At 36.1% G+C, this 20,184-nt stretch overlaps 1 protein-coding gene across 1 annotated transcript in view; it reads left to right on the forward strand.

Moving 5' to 3' along the window:
- Positions 1 to 20,184, forward strand: part of Vps15 (vacuolar protein sorting 15) — a 529,585-nt gene that overhangs the window by 477,688 nt on the left and 31,713 nt on the right. The window contains exon 31 of the mRNA XM_090391958.1: positions 1,193 to 1,297. Coding sequence (XP_090248084.1) covers positions 1,193 to 1,297 — 105 coding nt within the window. The remainder of the gene's footprint in view (positions 1 to 1,192; positions 1,298 to 20,184) is intronic.

Raw genomic sequence — 20,184 nt, forward strand, 5'->3', positions numbered from 1 at the left:
CACTCTGTATATCCATCTCCAATGCAGCTATCACCTTATTTTAATAAGTAAGTTAATAAAACATGAGCTCCCTTTACCAAATCTGTGGTATCCATCAAAGGTAATACCACTGTTACCAATCCAATTCTGGATCCTGGTTCTCACTAGCCTTTCCAACACTTTAAACACAACACTGACATATAGATTGACCTATATTTTGATGCTTGAATTCCATAACCTCCCTTATGAAAAGGTACAATCTTGCCTTCTTTCCACAACTTTGGAACTTGAGCCAAGACTCATATTAAACAAATATGCCAAGGCAGATGTCTACTCCCTGGCACATTCCTTTAAAATACATGGTGATATATCAAGTCCCATAGTGTTTTCTAAGTAGTGCATTTCATTTGAAATGGACTACTAAGAAAACACACACACAAAAATACTTCGCATTTTTTTCATCATTTCATATATAATCAGAATATGTAATATTGTGTATGCAGGTGCACTTTTTTAAAACGGGATTGAAAAGAAATGCAATATGCATACTGATCATATATGGAATAGTTAGTTATTCACATGCAACATCATTTGATACCATATGGTCACACTCCCATGCCGCATTGGGTTTGGGAGTGAAGCCTTCTGCTAGAAGTTGTAGGCCCCCCCCCGATGTTCTTTCCACACAAAGTTAGTAGCACAGTCACAAACATCCATGTCCCTGGCAGGATTTGAACTCTCAGCCTCTTGGCTGGAGAGCAGATAATGCGCTAACCACTTGGTGAACCAGGCTGGCAATGATTCCCCCCAAGATAGTCCACTTGAATTGAAATGCATTATAACAGTGTTTCAAAATGGCACAATGGGCTCTCTTGTACTTAAAGAGGTCTACAATTTCAGAAAATAGAAAATGCAATTTAAAACACACTAATAAAAAAATTCACCTATAAACTTTTCATTCTAGCTTAATATATTGAGAAAAGAATTAAATAAATCTTTATGATTAAACAGTGAAATGTATCTGAGGAATCTGTCTTTATATACTATTGTGAACACATATTGCCAAGTTTTAACTACACTTCCTTTCATTCTGAATCGTTTTTGCAGATTACAACAGTGCTATTTGCTATTTGCTATTTAATATTTTCTTCTTTTTCTTTTATCTGAACATTTATTATCTCAAATGTTATTCTTACAAAATACTTTTTTTTAGGTATGCAGTCTGTGTTAACTTATGCAACTGTACATGGAAGCATTATTGGCTTGGATCTGCGCTCGCAAACTAGAGCTTGGAAATTGCAAAACGATGCACACGATGGTAAGGTTTTCAAAAAATTTAAAGCATGAAAAGAATATTTTTTATAGTAATTCCATAGAATTACTATAAAAAATATTGATTTTTTGAATGATTTTATATAGAGCTCAGTTTTACAAGGTGTCAAATCAAAATATTATAGAAAATACGATGTATTAATTTTCTTTGAATATAAATTAACTACTTTGTTAATGTATTCAGTATTACCTGTGTAACTATAGTGTTTGAAAACAGAGGAAAGGGATTATGCCTTATTAGTATAGTGAGTCAGCAAAAAAAATAAAAGAGAAGATATTAAGCTGGCCAGATTAAGGAAGAAATAAGATAAGCGCATCAGAAAGGAAAGGTTTGCAACAACTTGCAAACAATTAAGCACCTAAAACAAAGACTTTCAGCAAGAGAGAAACCCAAGTGACGACATCAACTGCGACCAAGGAGGGTGGTCGCAGACACTTCAGAGTCGAAACAAAGAACAAGAAGGATTTTTAAGGGGCTGAGGAGCTCGTGACTGGAGGTTTGGTAGCTTGTACCTCTTGACCTTGAGAGTACACTCATGGTTTATCATTGGAGTTTTGTTGACGTTGAGTCTCCCTGAAGTTCTCCAGGTAGTTCCCAAGACTTGTCCACTGATTTATCCCGCTGTATAGCAGACCACGCTCCCCTCAATCTCAAGCATGACTGACTGGGGTCCAATGGATAAACGTCGAAGACGAAATCAGAATCTCTCCAGTTACCTACTAGTGTAAACAACAGGCAGCTGCCAGAGGATGAAGAAAAAAAAGGAAGGAAGGATATTATTTGCTAATTGGGCCAGAACAACCACAACAGTATATAGAGTACAGAAACGTCCAAGTTAAAGAAAGAAATATCCAGATGAAGGCAGAAATATGAGATGTCCAGATGGAAACCTTGTTCATAGTAAAGGACTGATTATAAAGAAAAAACTGTAAGCAAGCACATCATATCGATGTTCTTGGATTGTAGATATGTAAAATTGTATGTATATGTTAAACAATAGTCTGTGCTAAATTTTGTAAAATACTGAGTAGTGTGTGGCATGTAGGCAGAAATGTATATGTTATATTTGTGCAAAGTATTTTCTGAAGTTAGTTGTGCTAGGAGAAACAGTTATCCCCTCATTACTTGTCTAGTTTGTAATCACAAACTTCTAATTAGAATAAATGCTTTGTTGAACAACAATTTGATCTGATCATTGCTAATGCACTATCTTAAAAAAAATTAAGGACCTGTGTGTGTTCATTAGATATTGCCACAACTTGCTGTATGGTTAAAAGAAATTTGACTAGATATTGCCTTTGTTCCATTTCTTTAATTCCTCACTCTCTATTATTCTGTCTGATTGGCACAGTCGTATAACAAATAAATTTGTTCAGACTGAAGAGTGTGAGAAATTGAATATACAGCAATCGTATAGCGTGATAGCTATATCTAGAGGTCTGCTATACGTGCAGTGGGAACAAAGGGCAAGAGTAGGAAGATGGTGGGATGGGGCTAAAATTAAGATAGAAGAGCTTTGTGGACTAATCACAACATAAACAAAATTTTCTTTAAACTGCCACAGTCTAAGGAATAATGATAACTTAAGAAATCATAAGGATAGCAAAAAACAATAAAGTAAATAAGTTTGATAAAAACAAGTAATTTACAGATGGTGCAGCCAACAGGATTATCCACATTATTCATGAAAAAAGTGGATTGAGATAGTTTTGACAAAAGGATCAGAGTGTTGTTATATAAATTTTAAAATAACGAATGTAGATACTAACAATAGTGACTTAATTAGTTCTAGTATGATAGAAGATGGAATTTTTCAGGACTGTAAATCCTCATCTTGTAATTCCATTGTTTTACGGAGACGATCATGAGAACATAGATTCATAGGGTGTCGCACGGATTAGATCGTCGGCTTGTCGAGAGCACCTGAAAAGATCAGTATTATTTTGTGTTAACATTAGATATTTTACCAGAATTTTAAGTAGTATTGTTTGCTTTTTGTTTCTTGGTGTGTCTGTGCAATTTTTGCATGTTTTCTGTTATTTTAATTATTATTTTTAAGAAAAGATAGCTTACACATGGCACCGATAAAGAAAAAAATGGCGGCCAGGTCGCCATGCTTGCTTAAGAGTTTTGATGTAAAAGAATTTATGCAATGTGCTGTCTGTGAGATGTATGCCTTGCGAAGAGCGGTAGGAGTCTGGTTAGAAAGTGATAGTGGAGTTAATATGTGTAGAAAGTGTAAAGAGAATGAGGACTTCAAGCGTGTTTCGTGTATCGAGACTGATATCGTTAACGGTAGTCAGAATGTAGAAAATGGCGGTGTACTAGAGAATTGCGTGGTAGTGCCAGATATGTGTGAGAGCGTCGCTGAAAGTGTAAATGAAGGTAGAAACACCGAAGGAATGGATGATTTGATCGATAATGAAAATGGTGAGATAAATGCGAGTAGCGAAATTGCCCGTTTAAATGGCGCGATACACAGAGCCAAACGACAACTGGAGCGTATGCAAAAATGTGTGTTGAACGTACCGACAAATAACCGGCGGAAGTCTGTGACGGCAAATAATAGAATGTACGTAAACGTCAATAAAATGAAGGAGCGAGTGCTGTATGGGGATTCGCTATTAAGAGGCGTAATAATTGAGAGTTTAACGAAGTCGTACCAGCCGGGTGCGAACATAAAGGACGTCAGCGAATCTATTCGACTGCAAAAACAGAGGGTGAAAGAGATGATAATAGTGGCAGGAACGAATGATTTGAAAGAGGACAAAATGGAAATGATAGAGGATGTGAGGGAGTTGTTTGAGGTAGCAAAAGAGAAGAGTGAGAGAGTTAGGATGGTGAGTATCTTACCGCGGTATGACAGCGAAGTGTTTAGAAGGAGGGCCATAATTGCCAATGACTTTATGCATGGGTTATGCATGGAGAGTGGTGTGGAATTTGTGGATGTGTGGAATGAGTTCGATGGGCGAAAGGACTTATATAAGATGGATGGGTTACATTTGAATGGAGTTGGTGTACGGAGACTTGAAAGAGTGTTGATGAATGATGTGGAAGTGGATGTACAGACTCAGGGAAACTAGATTTATTAAGAGGGGGGGAGTAGATATGCAGACTTTAGGGGGGGCAGTTAAGTGTATGAATGAGTATATTATGCCCGGGCGAGTACGACGGACAACAAATCAGAATGGGATAATTAGTATAAGGAATCAAAGTAGGGATGGGACAAATGGGCTTCTGAAATTCATGTACACTAATGCCAGGAGTATTAGGAACAAGAAGGAAGAGTTTTTGGCCATGGTTGGCACTTCCAGGCCACAGGTTGTCGGTATTAGTGAAACATGGCTGACAGAAGATGATAAAGCTAGTGGGATTGAATGCGATGGGTATAGCGTGTTCAGGAGTGACAGGGTGAATAAAAAGGGGGGAGGAGTGTTATTGATGATAGCTGATGAGCTTCAGCCAAGGAGTATAGAAGTTGAACTGCAGGATGGGGAAAAAAGCACATTTGAGGCTGTTTGGTGTGAGATACAATCTAGCAGAACAAAATATACAATTGGGTGCTGCTATAGACCGGGTGATGGAGTGGATGGTGGGAATAGTATGCATAAGCTAATAGAAGAAATGAATGGAAGGAGGGTAATTATTATGGGTGATTTCAATTATGGTAACATTGACTGGAAAGAGGAGAGGGCACATGGGAGGAAGGAATTGGATTTTATGCAGTTATTAAGGGACAACTATCTACGGCAACATGTATTGGAAAATACCAGGGGGCAGAGAGTGCTGGACCTAGTAATTGCAACTGAGAATGTAGCTGTAACGAACATGACCATGTTGCCACCAATTGGTGAGAGTGACCATAAGGTCATGACTTGGGAGGTGGCTAAAGGAGTCGAATTTACAATTAAGACAGGGTATATGTGGAATTACCGGGCTGGTAAGTATGACAAGCTTAGGTGTGTGCTTGGCTCAATGCCATGGCATGTAAAACTGCAAGGGCTGGATGTTGATGGTGCTTGGGAGGTGGTTAAGAACTGTTTGCAGGAGGCAATGGTTGACTGTATACCAAGAGTCCGAATAATAAATGAAGTAGGGGTTAAATGGATGAATAACACTATTAAGCTTGAGCTGCAAAAAAAGAAACAATTGTGGAGGGAATTTAAGGAGAAGGGTGACCATCAGGTGCATGAACAGTATAAAGCTCAGGCCAGGATGGTAACAAGGGTGGTAAGAAAAGCAAAAGCAGATTACGAAAGGAAATTGGCCATGCAGGCTAAAGAGAATCCCAAACAGTTTTTTCAATATGTTGCAAGTAAAAGGAAAAATGCTCATGGTAGAATGATCTTAAAAAATGCTGAGGGTAGGGAGGTAACTGAATCAGTCGATGTTGTGGAATTACTGAGCGAGCACTTTGCAAGAGTATATCATCCAGGTGGTAGCTTTGCGGAAATGGAGGAACCAACAGCTTATGCTGGAATTGTGATGAATGAGGTAGAGGTAACTAGTCTATTACAGAACCTCAATGTCAATACATCTGTGGGATTGGATGGTATACCAGCTCGTGTCGTACGTGAAGCGGCCAAAGAATTGTCAGTGCCCTTGACCATTATGTTTAATTTGAGCCTCAGGACTGGGTCAGTCCCAAGGGGGTGGAAAGAGGGGAAAATACTTCCACTGCACAAAGGTGGTTCCAAGGCTGCTGTTGAAAATTACTGGCCAATCAGCATAACAGGAATCATTATCAAGGTCTTAGAGAAAATAGTCAAGAGGAAAATACAAGATTGGATAGAAGAAAATGGGATACTGTATCGGGGACAGCATGGTTTTGTGAAGGGTAGGTCATGCCTCAGTAACTTGCTCACGTATTATAACACAGTGACGGCTGAACTGGATAAGGGTAATGGGTTTACAGTGATTCTGCTGGACCTTGCTAAGGCCTTTGACAGGATACCACATGGAATTCTAATCAGTAAATTGCAGCATATGGGAATGGACATAGGGTTGGTGAGATGGATAGGAGGGTGGTTGACGGAGAGATATCAGAGAGTGGTTTACTCAGGAGTAGAGTCCACAAGACGGCCTGTGACTAGTGGTGTACCACAAGGATCTGTTCTTGGACCACTGCTGTTTAATTTGTTCATAAATGATATAGGAAAGGATCTGAGAGGAACAGTTCATTTGTTTGCGGATGATGCGAAGTTGGGTAGGGCAATAGTGAATGCAGATGACGTCAAAATTTTGCAGGATGATTTGGATAGATTGGAGGTCTGGGCTAGGGAGAATGGATGTCAATTTAATGTGGCAAAATGTAAGGTTATGCATTTTGGGGTGAAAAGATGGGAGGCAGTTTACTGCATTGGTGGAACCGTGCTCCAGGAAATTGATGAGGCACGAGATTTAGGAGTGTTGGTGGATAAGGAATTGAAATTTAGGGGACACATTGCAAAAGTGGCCAAATCAGCTCATGAAATCACTTGGTTGCTGAAGAATACGTTGACAAGCAGAGACAAGCAGGTTATTGTTCCTCTGTATCGAGCCTTGATAAGACCTCATCTCGACTACTGTGCTCAGATTTGGTCACCTAGGTTTCTTCTTGATGGGGAGGAGGTGGAGAGGATCCAGAGGCGAGTGACCAAGATGATAGCAGGTCTGTGGAATGAACCGTATGAGAACAGGTTGAGGATTTGTGGGTTGCAAAAATTGGTTGATAGGCGGAGGAGGGGAGATATGATTGAGACATTCAAATTACTGAAGGGTTTCTATAAAATTAATTCAGAAGATATTTTTGAGAACAGGGCTGGTTGTGGGAGGACTAGGGGACATCCATGGAAACTGGGCAAAAGTGTGGTTAGTAAAGGTGTTAGAGCTGGGTTCTTTACTTTTAGAGTAGTGAATGAGTGGAATGCGCTCCCTGAGTCTGTGGTGGATGCTGTGACAGTGAATGAGTTTAAGGCGAGGTATGATAGATACTGTATGAATGTCGAATAGTTGTGATGAAAATGATTTGGGGCCTCCCTCGATGAGTCTAATGACTCCCTGGAGTTGCCCGTAATAATAATAATAATAATAACAATATTTCGGGTCTGTAGAAGAATTAAGAAGGGTAGGGAAATGGTCTGACTTTCAATTATTAATACTTCTCAGAAACAAACTAATAGGTAAGGCCAAGAATTTTCTAAATTCTTCTCCCACACCGAGAGACACATTGGAATATACAAATGCAAGGGAACAAGGAGAGTGTATCAGAATGAGATGGCCTACCCTTGAATGCTGGCCATCTCACTTATACAAATCCAATCTTCTCTCAAACTCATTTCACAAATCCAAAACTTGCATCCATTCCTTCTACACATCCTACACATCGAATCATTTGCCATCATAGCCTTTCTTCTTAATTCACTTTTATCATATTGAGATAATATATTTACGATTTTCACTTTCTTACTCTTCACCCTTGCTTTTTCGAACAATCCTTTCGTATCCTCACTCATACTGAACTTATCACTAATTAATTCATTACTACCTACTACAATTACAATCTCGTTTACTTTTCTTTTCTGTTTTTGAATTGCATGTGCTATATTTTTAATTTTTGCACCAGGAATACTTGAAGTTTATAATCTGCTCATCAAAAGCATGTTTTATGATAGAGTCACCATACCAAATAATAACCTTCTTTTTACAATCAATGTTATTTACCTGTTTTTCATTAGTTACTATATTACCTGATTCCATGCTTTTTCTTATTTTGCTGCTTAATTTTCTTTGCCTCCCTATATTCATTCAAACACATTTTATTTTGTCTTTTTTGTAATTCCCCCATCGTTTGTCTAATAATTTGCTTTAACTTTACGATTTCAGAGGTTAATTCATTCTCAATAGTTTCAATATTCTCTTAGTAAGGCAAGCTTTCTTGTTCTCGACTTCGCTGTTCTTCTTAGCATTGTGTTTCTTGTGCATTTTTGGTGCCATTTTAAACTATATTTAATACTGCAATATCATAATGAAAATATGTTATAAAACACTAAATACAAGGGTAGTCTGAAAAGTTATTGGCCTAACAATGAAAAAACAAATTTTTAATTTCAAAATTATTTTTATTTTTCAACATAATCTCCCTTAAGACTAGTACATTTATTCCAGTGATGCTCCAGCGCCATTATTCCATCCCCATAGTGGTTCTCAGTAAGATCTGCAAAATACCCCTTCTACAGCTGCAATCTGATTTGAAGAAAAATGCTGACCAGCAAGGAAGTGTTTTAGTTTTGGGAAGAGATAGAAGTCAGAGGGAGCCAAATCTGGGAAATAGATATGAATTTATGAATTGTTCCAACAATTCATAGTGCAGATCCCTTAATTTTCCCATTGCCAAAACATCAGGTGCATTGTCCTGATGAAAGATGTTTTTTCTTCTGCAAACTGGGTCTTTTCTCACTAATTTTTTCGTCTAGTCTGGTTAAAAGATCGGAATAACATTCCCCAGTTATTGTTTTACTCTTTTCAAGATAATTAATAAACAAAATGCCTTTAGCATCCCAAAACACCAATGCCATGACCTTTCCTGCTGATGGAACCAACTTTGTCTTCTTTGGTGCTGAACAACTGGCTTCTGTCCACTGCTTTGACTGCTGGTTGGATTCTGTTGTGTAATGGTGAATCCAAGTCTCATCCATAGTAATAAATCAATGCACAAAATCAGGTTTATTCTTGTTAAAACTCTCTAAGCACTCTTCAGAGATTTTCATGTGAGTGCGTTTTTGATCTGCTGTGAGCAAACTTGGCACCCATCTTGCACAAAGTTTTTTCATATGCAATTTTTCATGCAAAATATATCGTACATGTTCTTTTGAAATGCCTATAGTCTCAGCAATTTCACGCACTTTAACTCGCCAGTCATCCAATACCATATCATGCACTCGATCGATGATTTCTGGTGTTGTTACACTTTTTGGATGTCCTTCACGTGGATCATCTTCAAGGCTGGTACGGACATGTTTAAACTCGGCAGCCCATTTCTTAATTGTCGAAAATGAAGGAGAAGAGTGCCATAAACTTTTATGAACTTCGAATGAAATTCTTTTGTGCCTTAAACCTTCTTTTACAAAGAATTTTATAACTACACAATACTCGATTTTATCCATTTCAAGAGATAGAGACAACACTTATAATTCCTCTTTATAAGGTCTTCATATGCCTACATCTATGGTCGAGGCCGAGATTTTTTCAGACCACCCTTGTACACTAATTTTCTAAGGGAAAAACACATAAAAGAGATAAAAATCTCCACTTTTACATGCTAAATTCATGGAAAAATCACAATGTAGTCTTGGATCCAGAATTACTGCAGACATGTAAAATATCTTTATCTTCAGTTTTCATGTCACCTATTTTATCTACAATTCTTTTACAGTACCTTTTCCTCAGTTTCTAAGCTTCTTCAATAGCCTCCAAGAGGGCAGCTGTTGGGCAGATATCAAAAAGTTGTATATGGAGGGGCAGAATCGAGGTGAAAGCAGGTGACTAGTGGTATGTCACAAGGTTCAGTGCTGGTAAGGAAATAATCTGAAAGGAAATATACAATTGTTTGCTGATGATGTGAAATTAGGTAGAGTAATAGTTAATCAAGGCAATGTGGAGAGGTTGCAGGATGATTTAAGTAGGCTGTCAGTATGGGCAAAAGTTAATGGGTGTCAGTTTAATGTCAAGAAATGTAAAGTTATGCTTTTTGGAATAATTAGATTACAAACTATGTATCACATTGATGGTGCTGTACTCGAGGAAATAGATGAATCTATAGGTTTAGGGATATGATAGACAGAGAATTAAAGTTGACATATTGCTAAGGTAGCACCTAAGACTAGTTGGCTAGTGAAGAACACATTAAAAGTAGAGATAAGGAAGTTGTAATTCCTCTTTATAAGGCCTTGATATGCCCACATCTGGATTGCTGTGCTCGTCTGGTCCCCTGAGTTTCTTGGGAATGTGAAAGCAGTGGAGAGGATTCAGAGGCGAGTGACCAAGATGGTGAGTGGCCTGTGGAATAAGGATAGATTGAAGGTGCGTGGATTTGCAGTAGTTGGTCGACAGGTGAAAACAAGGGGATATGATAGAAACGTTTAAGTTGCTTAAAGGATTTTATAGGATAGATGCAGGGGAAATCTTTCAGCATTTGACTTGATTTTTCTGTTAATGGGTTCAAGGAGAGGTATGATAGATCAGGTCTCCTGTAATGAGTCTTCGGGCTTCATGGATGTGCCCATATAATAATAATATTCTCACCAAAGTTTTCCCATGATTTGTTTAGTTGCTTTTACCCATTGCTTTGCTTTCATACATTTTTCTCTGTATTCTCTCAGAGTACATGCTGAATATACTCTTTTCCAGGATTGACACTTTAATTTCCTGAGTCCACCATAGAGTTTTCTGACCTTGCTGACAACTTCACCACATGCTTCCCTAATTATGAAAAATCCTTTCTTTTCTTCCTTAATAGAACCTGTATGACCATAAGCAAAAAGTAATTTCATTGTATTCCCTATTTTGATGTTTGCTTATATTACTTTATTTGATACTACCTGCATTCAAGAAGCTTATTCTCATGTTTAGCATTAAATATTTTAGCTATTCCTTTCTTTCCCTGATCAGTATTGCCTTAATATAACATCTTGTAATGGTTGTTTAGAAGAATCTCACTGTTTTTGTCTTTTTTGTTTTGGTAATATTAATTATGCCAACTTAATACTTCACTAGTAGTTTCTTTTGCCAGCTCCATTTCTTTTCTATTGGTGCCTCTTATGTTGAAGTTGTCACTCTTGAATTCTGCTGATGGTGATTTGGAGTTTGTTTTAGGAGCTGACTTTTCACTGCTTGCCTTTGCCCCCCCCATTATAAACAGTGGAGGGGCCCCTGCTGTTGGCTAAATCCCAAATTGTCAGCCCCATCCTCAGTCTGTATCTAGGTAAATATCTACTGACAGCATGCATCATGTTAAGGTGAGAATTGGACATTAGGTCAGAAGCCCTAGATTATCCACATTCCTTAAAATGCTACGGTCCCCTACCATCTAACTTTGACCCTTAAGCACAGTTATGTGGGCAAATTTCAAAATGGGAGTTGAACAGACAATGAAATTATTAATGCTTGTTTTTCCATGCAAAGTTCTACTAAGGAAGAAATGGAGGAATTTTTCGAGTCACTAAAGAAGACAACTAACATAAAGGCAACAGAAAACTGGTCCTTGTTAATCTAAACAGCAGAGTATGAAATAAATCCCAGACATATAGAAATATTTTGGGAAAAACAAAGCCAATAATAATGGCAAATGCCTATCGAATTTCTATTCAGAACATGGGCTAAACATCTCTGACATCAGATTTTAGTATAAACATACACAAAAATTCATATGGAAAGAGAACCCCAAGAAAATAATAAAAGTGTGATTGACAATGCTATTGTTGGTATGATGTTTTCTGCTGGTTTTCAATGTGTGAGTATACTGGGATTTGAAAGTGACAGTGTTTTTTCACAAAACAATAGGTGCCTGTACTCTTTGTTTGGTATACTAGGTAAATGTATAAAAATTACACATTTACCTATTACCCATGTGTCAAAATGTCACTGTTAATATAAAGGTGCCAGTATGCCATACTATTGTGTACCATCCCAAAAAAGGCCCTGGAAATAAGACATTGTCATCATTTAGTTTTTAACAGGATAAAAATAAGTGTCATATTAAAAAGAAATATAGATAAGAAATTTTCAAACAAAAGTCACGCAGCTTTTAGAAGCGAACCCTAGACTCAACTATACAAGGTATTATTCAAGAAAAAATGAAAAAGCTTGAAAACAAGAACCAAATTGAGTCTCATTGGCAAACTCTGAAGAAAATATGAATTTATTTGAGTAGGGAGGCATGTGGCAAAGATGTTTGCAAAAATAAAATAAAATAAATGAATAAAAAAAGTTCATGGTTCATGCAAGATATTACAAGATATTAAAGTATATCAAAAGTCCTAGCAAATAACTTGAAGATACCCTAAGGAAATACAGAGAAAAATGTTAGAAGAGCTAAGCTCTGTATAAAAGTAGTTAAACAAAAGGCATGGAAAGACTTCAGTAAAAATATAGATGTACATATCACAAGGGTGGCAAATGTTATGAAGGCTATAAAAATGCTTTGAAATGCAGGAAAGAATATTGTAAAAAGAATCAGAGATAATAAAGGTGATATAAAAACTGAAGATAAAGGAATTCTAGGTGATGGGAGTAATTGCTTTGAAAAATGAGATAAGCAATGAGAAAACTGCAGCACAAAATATTTAAGCGGAATGCAGTCAAGAGTATTTATCAGCACTTGAGGTTAAAAAAAGCCATCAGAAACCTGAAATATGGAAAGGCAGCTGGAGTTGTCTGCTCAAATATGAAGGTATAAAAATTTTATTGCTGCTCTGCACTTCATAATTCAGAATTAATTCCTGGTCAGAAAGTCAAATTTTGGATAATTGAAATAGAGCTCTCATAGTTCTGATTTATAGAAAGTGAAATAGAACTGAATATCAGAATTAGAATTTTACAGGGAAATTTTTGTAATGAATGTTACAGGTAAGACTGGTGTAAGCATATGACAAGGGTAAAAAAATTGCCGAAAGAAAATTTGGAAAAGAAACAACCTGGATAATTTCAAATCAGAGTTATCAGTATCATATTTTCCCATTAAGACAAGTGAGTGAGAAATCATGGAAATAAGAATACATATGTAAGTTGGATAGATCTGGAAAAAAGCAAACAACAAGGCACCAAGAGAAATGCTTTTTAAAACTCTAGTTATATGGGTAAAAAAAAAAAGGAAAAACATTATACAGAGAAGTATATAATGTGTATTTAAGTTATTGTCCAAAGTTAAGAATTGAAGGAAGTGCAATCTGATGATGTAAAATCGAGTTTATTAGAAGACTTTCAACTGGTAAAAAATAACTGGGTCTTTATTTGATGTAATATTACAGAAAATGATGAGTCTGTCAGCTCCATGGAGGGTGTAATAATAATAATAAATTAATCTACTAGTTTTGCCACTAAAAAAAAGCTTCACCAGGGACAAAATATAAATTTAAGATTAGAAACTGTAAACTAAAAACACTACCAAGCAAAGCTTGCAGGAGTCATCAGTATGAATAATGGAAACACATGGGAGATATAGGAGGTGGTAGAAGTCAACTACTATCCAGCATTGTTTGCAGATGATTTGCTGAAAAGTTGAAATCTGGCATCTGAATTGATCTAATAAGAGATTTTTAAATGACACACAGGATCATTCCTTGGTTTCCTCTTAGTTCTTATTAAGAACTAAGAGGAAAAAAATCATGAGAAGGAATGACCATAGTTGATTCTTCTATCCAACAAGAGATGAAGTTGTCTTCTAAGTAGCACATAGAGCTCTTGTCATAGGGTATGCATGGGGAAAATGATAACAGAGAAGACAACTTTGGTCTAGTTTATGAGCAACATCTCCAAGATATCTTAAAACTTCTCAAGGCCTGACCTATATATATGAAAGGCTACATGAGCAGGGAATTTTGTAAACCTCAGGATGTTTGTAGAAGGCACACAGATGAATATAGAATAGATAATCAGTAATAAGAAAACTAAAATTATGAAAATAAATAGAAACATGGAAAATAGCAACTGCATTCTCAGCAGAGAATTTTAACTTAATTTAATTTGCTATCTTCGTTAAATTTTATGCCTAAATAGCTGAAATATAGTTATAGATAATTTCATATGCAAAGCTGGTAAAGTGAGGAGCCAACTGAATACATTTGTATTCAGTTTGTATGGAATAAGAGAGAAATTAGCCAAAATCACTAAAATGACAATATACAAGATATTACAATCATTAATACAAGGCAGAGATCTGAGAGCTCAATTAGGAATAAAACATTGGATCAGAAGCTAGAGACTATAGATATGAGAGTTGCGAAAAAATTAGTTGGGGTGGGGTGAACAGATGGCATCAATGGTAGAAACATATGAAAAATAAAGATATACACATATACAGTGATATCTCGTTAATCCGAACCTCTTTAGTCCGAACTGGAGTTTGAAAGAAAAAAAAGTTTTATTCATTATGTATTATTATTTTGTGTACTATTATTTTTATTTAATAATTATTATTTTAACTATTATTATTTATTTTATTATTATTACAGCACAGTATTTTTTTCATACTGTCGATTGTAGTTATACTGTAGGCCTGTTTTGATTTATTGTGTGTTCACGTTTGCTTTTCTATACTGTACAGTGCGTATTGTACTGCTGCTTGGGAAGCTGTCAAACCTAAAGCAATTTGAGCATCATGGAAAAAACTGTGGCCTTCTAGAATTTACAAGATAACTACGGTGATACACAAAAAGAGAACATTTGAACCGTGTATAATTTAGTTAAAAATATAAATCCAGATGTTACAGAATGGATTACAGGTAGAACCGAAAGTGAATTCGAAATCAAATCAGATGCTGAAATTATAAATATGACACTACAGAATGAATTAGAAGACGATGATGATAAAGAACTCGAAGAAAAAAAAGTAAAACATGAAGAGGCAGTTGACAGTTTTAATATGTGTATAGAATGGGCTAAGCAGAATGATATGTCATTCCACAAAATTTTATTGTTAATGCAGCTCCGAGAAGAAGCATTCAAAAAAAGTGTAGCTTCCAAGAAGCAAAAGAAAATCTGACTTTTTTTTTACAAAGAAATAAAAAAAACTTTTTTGTGTGTTATTTTGTGGAACTTTTTTTTGTGTTGTGTATGTACAAGAAAGTGATATTTTTTATGCAAATAAATTTGTGTACTGTATTATTTTTTAAGTTTTACATTACAGTATAGTAGCTTTTTTTTCTATCAGTTACTTCATTTGTTTACAGAATTAAATTGATGTACCATTAGAATCTAATTATTTTTGTCTTAAATGCTAGTTATTGTTGTCTCGGGGGGGGGGGGTAAAATTTGCTAATCCGAACAAGCACAGTTTTTATTAGTTCGGATTAGCAAGATACTGTATATATATTATTATTATTATTATGGGCAGCTCCAAGGAGTCCTTTGACTCATCGAGGGAGGCCCAACATCATGTCAAGAACAACTATTCAACATTCACACAGTATCTATCATACTTCACCTTGAACTCATTTACAGTCATGGCACCCACAACAGACTCTGGCAGCTTATTCCACTCATTTACCACTCTCCAAGCAAAAAAACTTAGCTCTAACACCCTTGCTAACCACACTCTTACCAAGCTTCCATGGATGGTCCGTAGTCCTCCCACTACCAGTCATATTCTCAAAAATATCTTCTGAATTAATCTTATAGAAACCCTTCAGTAATTAGAACGTCTCAATCATATCACCCCTTTTCCACCTATCAACCAATTTCTGCAGCCCACAAATCTTCAACCTGTTCTCATAAGGTTCATTCCATAGTCCTGCTATTATCTTGGTCAAAAAAATATATATATATATGTGTAAAGAACTTAGCATACTGAGTATTCATGAATGTGTGAGCAGAGGCTGATATCTTGAATACTAAGTATGCTAAGTTCTTTACATATATGTGTGTGAGTGTAAATTTAAGGGTATGATCCTTTAAACAGAATGTGAAAGGAATGGTTAGCAAAGCAGGTGTTTAATGCCAAGATGACAGGAAAAAGACTCAGAGGAAAACCAACATCTAAGTGGATTGATGCAGTGTGAAGTGTCCTATAAAATTGAAATATATGATCTGAAAATATTTCATTGCTAAGTGAGAAACTAATTTGGAGGAAAATTAAGAGATTAGTAATAATATAAACTAAATTATAGTGTATTGTCATAGTATCCTGTACCATAGGGGTACATATTAGGAATTTGATTGTAATGATTATTTGCAATTCCAAATTTATGATTATTATTATTTCTATCTTCCCTCAGGAGACCAAAGTTCATCAGTGGTGGCTCTGGAATTAACTCTCAATTAAAAATATGTGTGCTACATTAATGAATACCACTGTGGCAACAACTAAAATTATCATTCTAGAATAAGATGGCTTGTGCTTCCTCTTTATATATAGCCTATAGCAAATCAGTGTTGTGTGTGGACACTGGTCAAGAATCTGTTTATTTCTCTTTGAATAGCTGGAAGTTGTAGTCTTCAGGGACTACTTTACAACGAAGTGTTGTGTCACCTTTTCTTATTTTATGACTATTTTCAACCCTTGTGCTATATTTCCGTTATACACTCAATCAGGTAACACATGGTACCTCTGAGAGACAGTGGAATTTCCTCGAGATCGAGGCAGTACCAGAGTGTCTGAGATTTACCTCTCGTAAAATGCCAAGAAATTTATTTGTTTCGCTGCACCACTTAGCGCTATTAGATTATTAATATTAACAACCAAGAGGTAATCTCAGGACAGGACAGTACTTAATGATACCTATCAACTCTGCAGATGTGGCCAGAAATTTACCCTTTTCTAATATCCCGCATAGGTTCGTAATATTTTATAAGCGGTGCATCGGTTTCCAGAAATCACAGAAAGTCTTTGTTAGAGTCAAAAGCAAGGTTTATTATATCTCAAAAGTTGATACATTTAATAACATTAGTTCAGATCCCATCTTAAGGGAGTTCCAGACAAAGTATAAAATATTCAAACACTACTATTATACTTAAAACATATTATGCAGTAGCTTCCTAAAGTAAGAATTATATTAACACTCTCTAATGCATTATTCACGTATTACTATCACAGTCAATCATAAACTCCATAGCTCTGTCAGACTACACAAGATAACATTCATATCTTTTACAATCTCTTTATAATTTATCAATTCTTTACTCTAGCACATCCGTAACTTCATTCAATATAAAAGCGAACTTTATCACATCGATTGACAGTAAGATTAAATTCAGTAGCCTTCTAAAGTGATAGCAATACAATCTTATCCTATATCATTAATGTTCCTTTTCCATAACATATCAACGTGGCACAAATCTTTCATACATATTCAGTGAAACACAAATAAAGTCTACTTATCTTCCCTTTATGGTTCTTTATTGCATCATAGGTTCACAGGAAACTGGCCTTCTGTGGTCAGCCAGACTTGCTTTCACGGGGAATACGGCCGCCAATACCCGCAACTGCCTTAATCGGTATCCTCCGGTACGGAGGCACTGCCACCCCTTCGCCACCACGGGAGAGGAACACACAGGAGATCCAGGAACAAAAAAAGCCGTGTTTCAGGGTCGTATGACCCTTATATTTCCCTCTTTTCTTCTCGGCGTTTCTCGCCCTTTTCGATGTCCAGCCAACTCTCACATGCTATTACGTCACGGCATCCATCCTCTCCCCCCACTATTACACGTACGCTGACGTTATGTTGTTTGCTTGGGGTGAGCCGCTCTCCCTCGCGTTCCTGTTCCGTGACCTTTGGACTTCACTTCCCCCCAACAGTTGAATTTGTGCTTACATTCTATAATTCTTTTATACATGTTATTTTATAAAGCTCTGGTAATGTTTTACACTTTCAATATTAATTTAACCACATTCGTGAATGGCACAAAATACATACTTATATAACCTTTCATAACAGAACATGCTTGATATACATATACATAATACTTATTTTACACCTAGAGGCAATTTACTGTATTTATTTATTTATTTCCCTTTTTTGTTTGGAAGCACATGTTAGATTGTGATAAGATAGGAGTTCATAAACTTCCACTCTATCACAATCCAACAGAAGGTTGTTCTAGACAACAGATATAGATGGAATGAAATGAAAGATGAATCGTGGTAGCAGATTTAATGGTTTAGCATTTCAGTGGTAAACAGATGTTAGGCAGCTAACATCTGTTAATTGAATTTGTGCCATTATAACAATTATTATATTCATGTGTTCACAAAAGTTTAGTAATTTTATTACTGAAATATTTCAACCAGAAACTAACTGGTCATAATCAGTGAATCAGCTTGATCACAAAGGCAAAGTTACAAAAGAATGTTAAATTATATAAATCAAGTGGACATTAAATCCAACATTATTTCAAAGCCGAATGCAGAAACTTTTACCGGCATTTACGAGTTGCCCTCAACGTGGACCTTATAGGACACATGATCGCTTACCAAAGCATCCATATATTTGCCTTCTATTGGTCCATTTTGATAAGGTTTCACTGGCCTAACAGCTGTTTCGAACTGGTTAGTTCTCCTCAGAGACCAGGCAGAAATCTTAAGTGAGCAGAAACTCTCATTCAGTACTAAGAAACTCGGAAGTTTCAGAGAAGTGTATTTTTTGTAAGCGAACTCTTTACGCACCAACCGAGAGTTCGCTTACAAAAAATACACCTCTCCATTTCAATTAAATTAAATTATATCATAGCCATTTCCACAATTTTTTTTTCTCTCTCTCTCTCTCTCCATAGAAAGTTAGGAGAATGACCAAGATTAACCAATCTTTTAAAAATCATGGTGTGCTGCTCATTCAGGACTGGATTTAAGGTTGTTAAGGCCCTGAGGTATAACTTTTAAGATGTCCCTCTATTGAGTTAATTTTAAGTTATTTATACTGAGGCAGAGGGCCCTTGTAATGTGACCCTAAGCTGTAGCTTGTCTTGCTGGATGCAGTTCTAATTAATTTTTCCATTGTTTTCTCAATAACTCCTATGAAGCCAACTGAACTATAGTTTTCTGTTTTATGAGTCTCACCTTATGAATTTGTATTATCCTAGCAAATTTCCAGTCAGTATGAATGGTTTCTAATCTTTAGTAATTCATTGAGAATGATCATGTAGTTTATTCATCGCTAAACTAAATTTATATTATTATTTACTGCCAAGGGCTGTATGACATCTCTGTCTCCATCCTTATTAGTTGACAGACATTGTAAACTATCAGCAAGTTCCTTATCCTGTATTAGATCCATAGGTGCCTTATTGATTTGCATTACACATCTTCAGTCCCACTCTCTTCTGCATAAATAAAAACTAAACTTCTCTGCTACTTTTGTAATTGGTCTTAACATTCCTAGTTTACTATTACTTACTTACTGTCCTCTTCCGTTGGGGATGGGTTGAGTCTTCCATGTTTCCACAACAACCTCCAGGAGTCTTGGTTTCTTGTGTGGCTGGTGAGCTGTCTATATGTTTGTAATCCAGAGTTGAGCTTTATTGTTGTTATCCATTTAGTTCTTGGTCTTCCGTTTTTTTCTCTTATTCTTGCATACAGAACAAGGTTGGGTAGTTTACTATATGTAGCAGAAATTTAGTTTACAATCTTCAATTGATGATTTAGTTATAACAAATGCTTTTTGTATTTTTCCTACTTTTGAGCTGATTTTGCAGATCAGCATTCTTCTCAAAGTTTTTTTCTTATCATAGATTTCCTTAAGAACATGGCTATTCATCCAGCTAACTCTGGTTTTGTTTTTAAACTTACTTCTCTGGATAAATTTAGAAATCTGATTATGAAAGACATCCTGAAAGTTTCCCATTTACTATCGATGATGTTCATTCCATTAAATTCCAACTTATAATTCTCTCACCATAATCTCAAAATTAACCTCCCTACCGGCCAATGTAGATGAAATAGTGACACCAAATTGCACTTCTTATCCATGTTATTCAATGGGTTTTAGAGCTTCGTATCCAGATTTATCTTGATGTCTATGGCCGGTTGGAGGGTTAACTTTCTTAAAACTACAGCCTTATTGCCTCCTTATCACAGCTTCTCTCCTTAATTTTAATTCCAATGCAATGGTTAAGTGAACACTATCACATGATGCCTCTTCTAAATAACTGATATGACCAATATTGTCTAAGATCTTATTATCCCT

This window comes from Typopeltis vanoorti, chromosome 4, assembly GCF_054136105.1.
Source record: "Typopeltis vanoorti isolate ZY-2024b chromosome 4, IOZ_Tvanoo_1.0, whole genome shotgun sequence".
NCBI classification, from domain to species: Eukaryota; Metazoa; Arthropoda; class Arachnida; order Uropygi; family Thelyphonidae; genus Typopeltis; species Typopeltis vanoorti.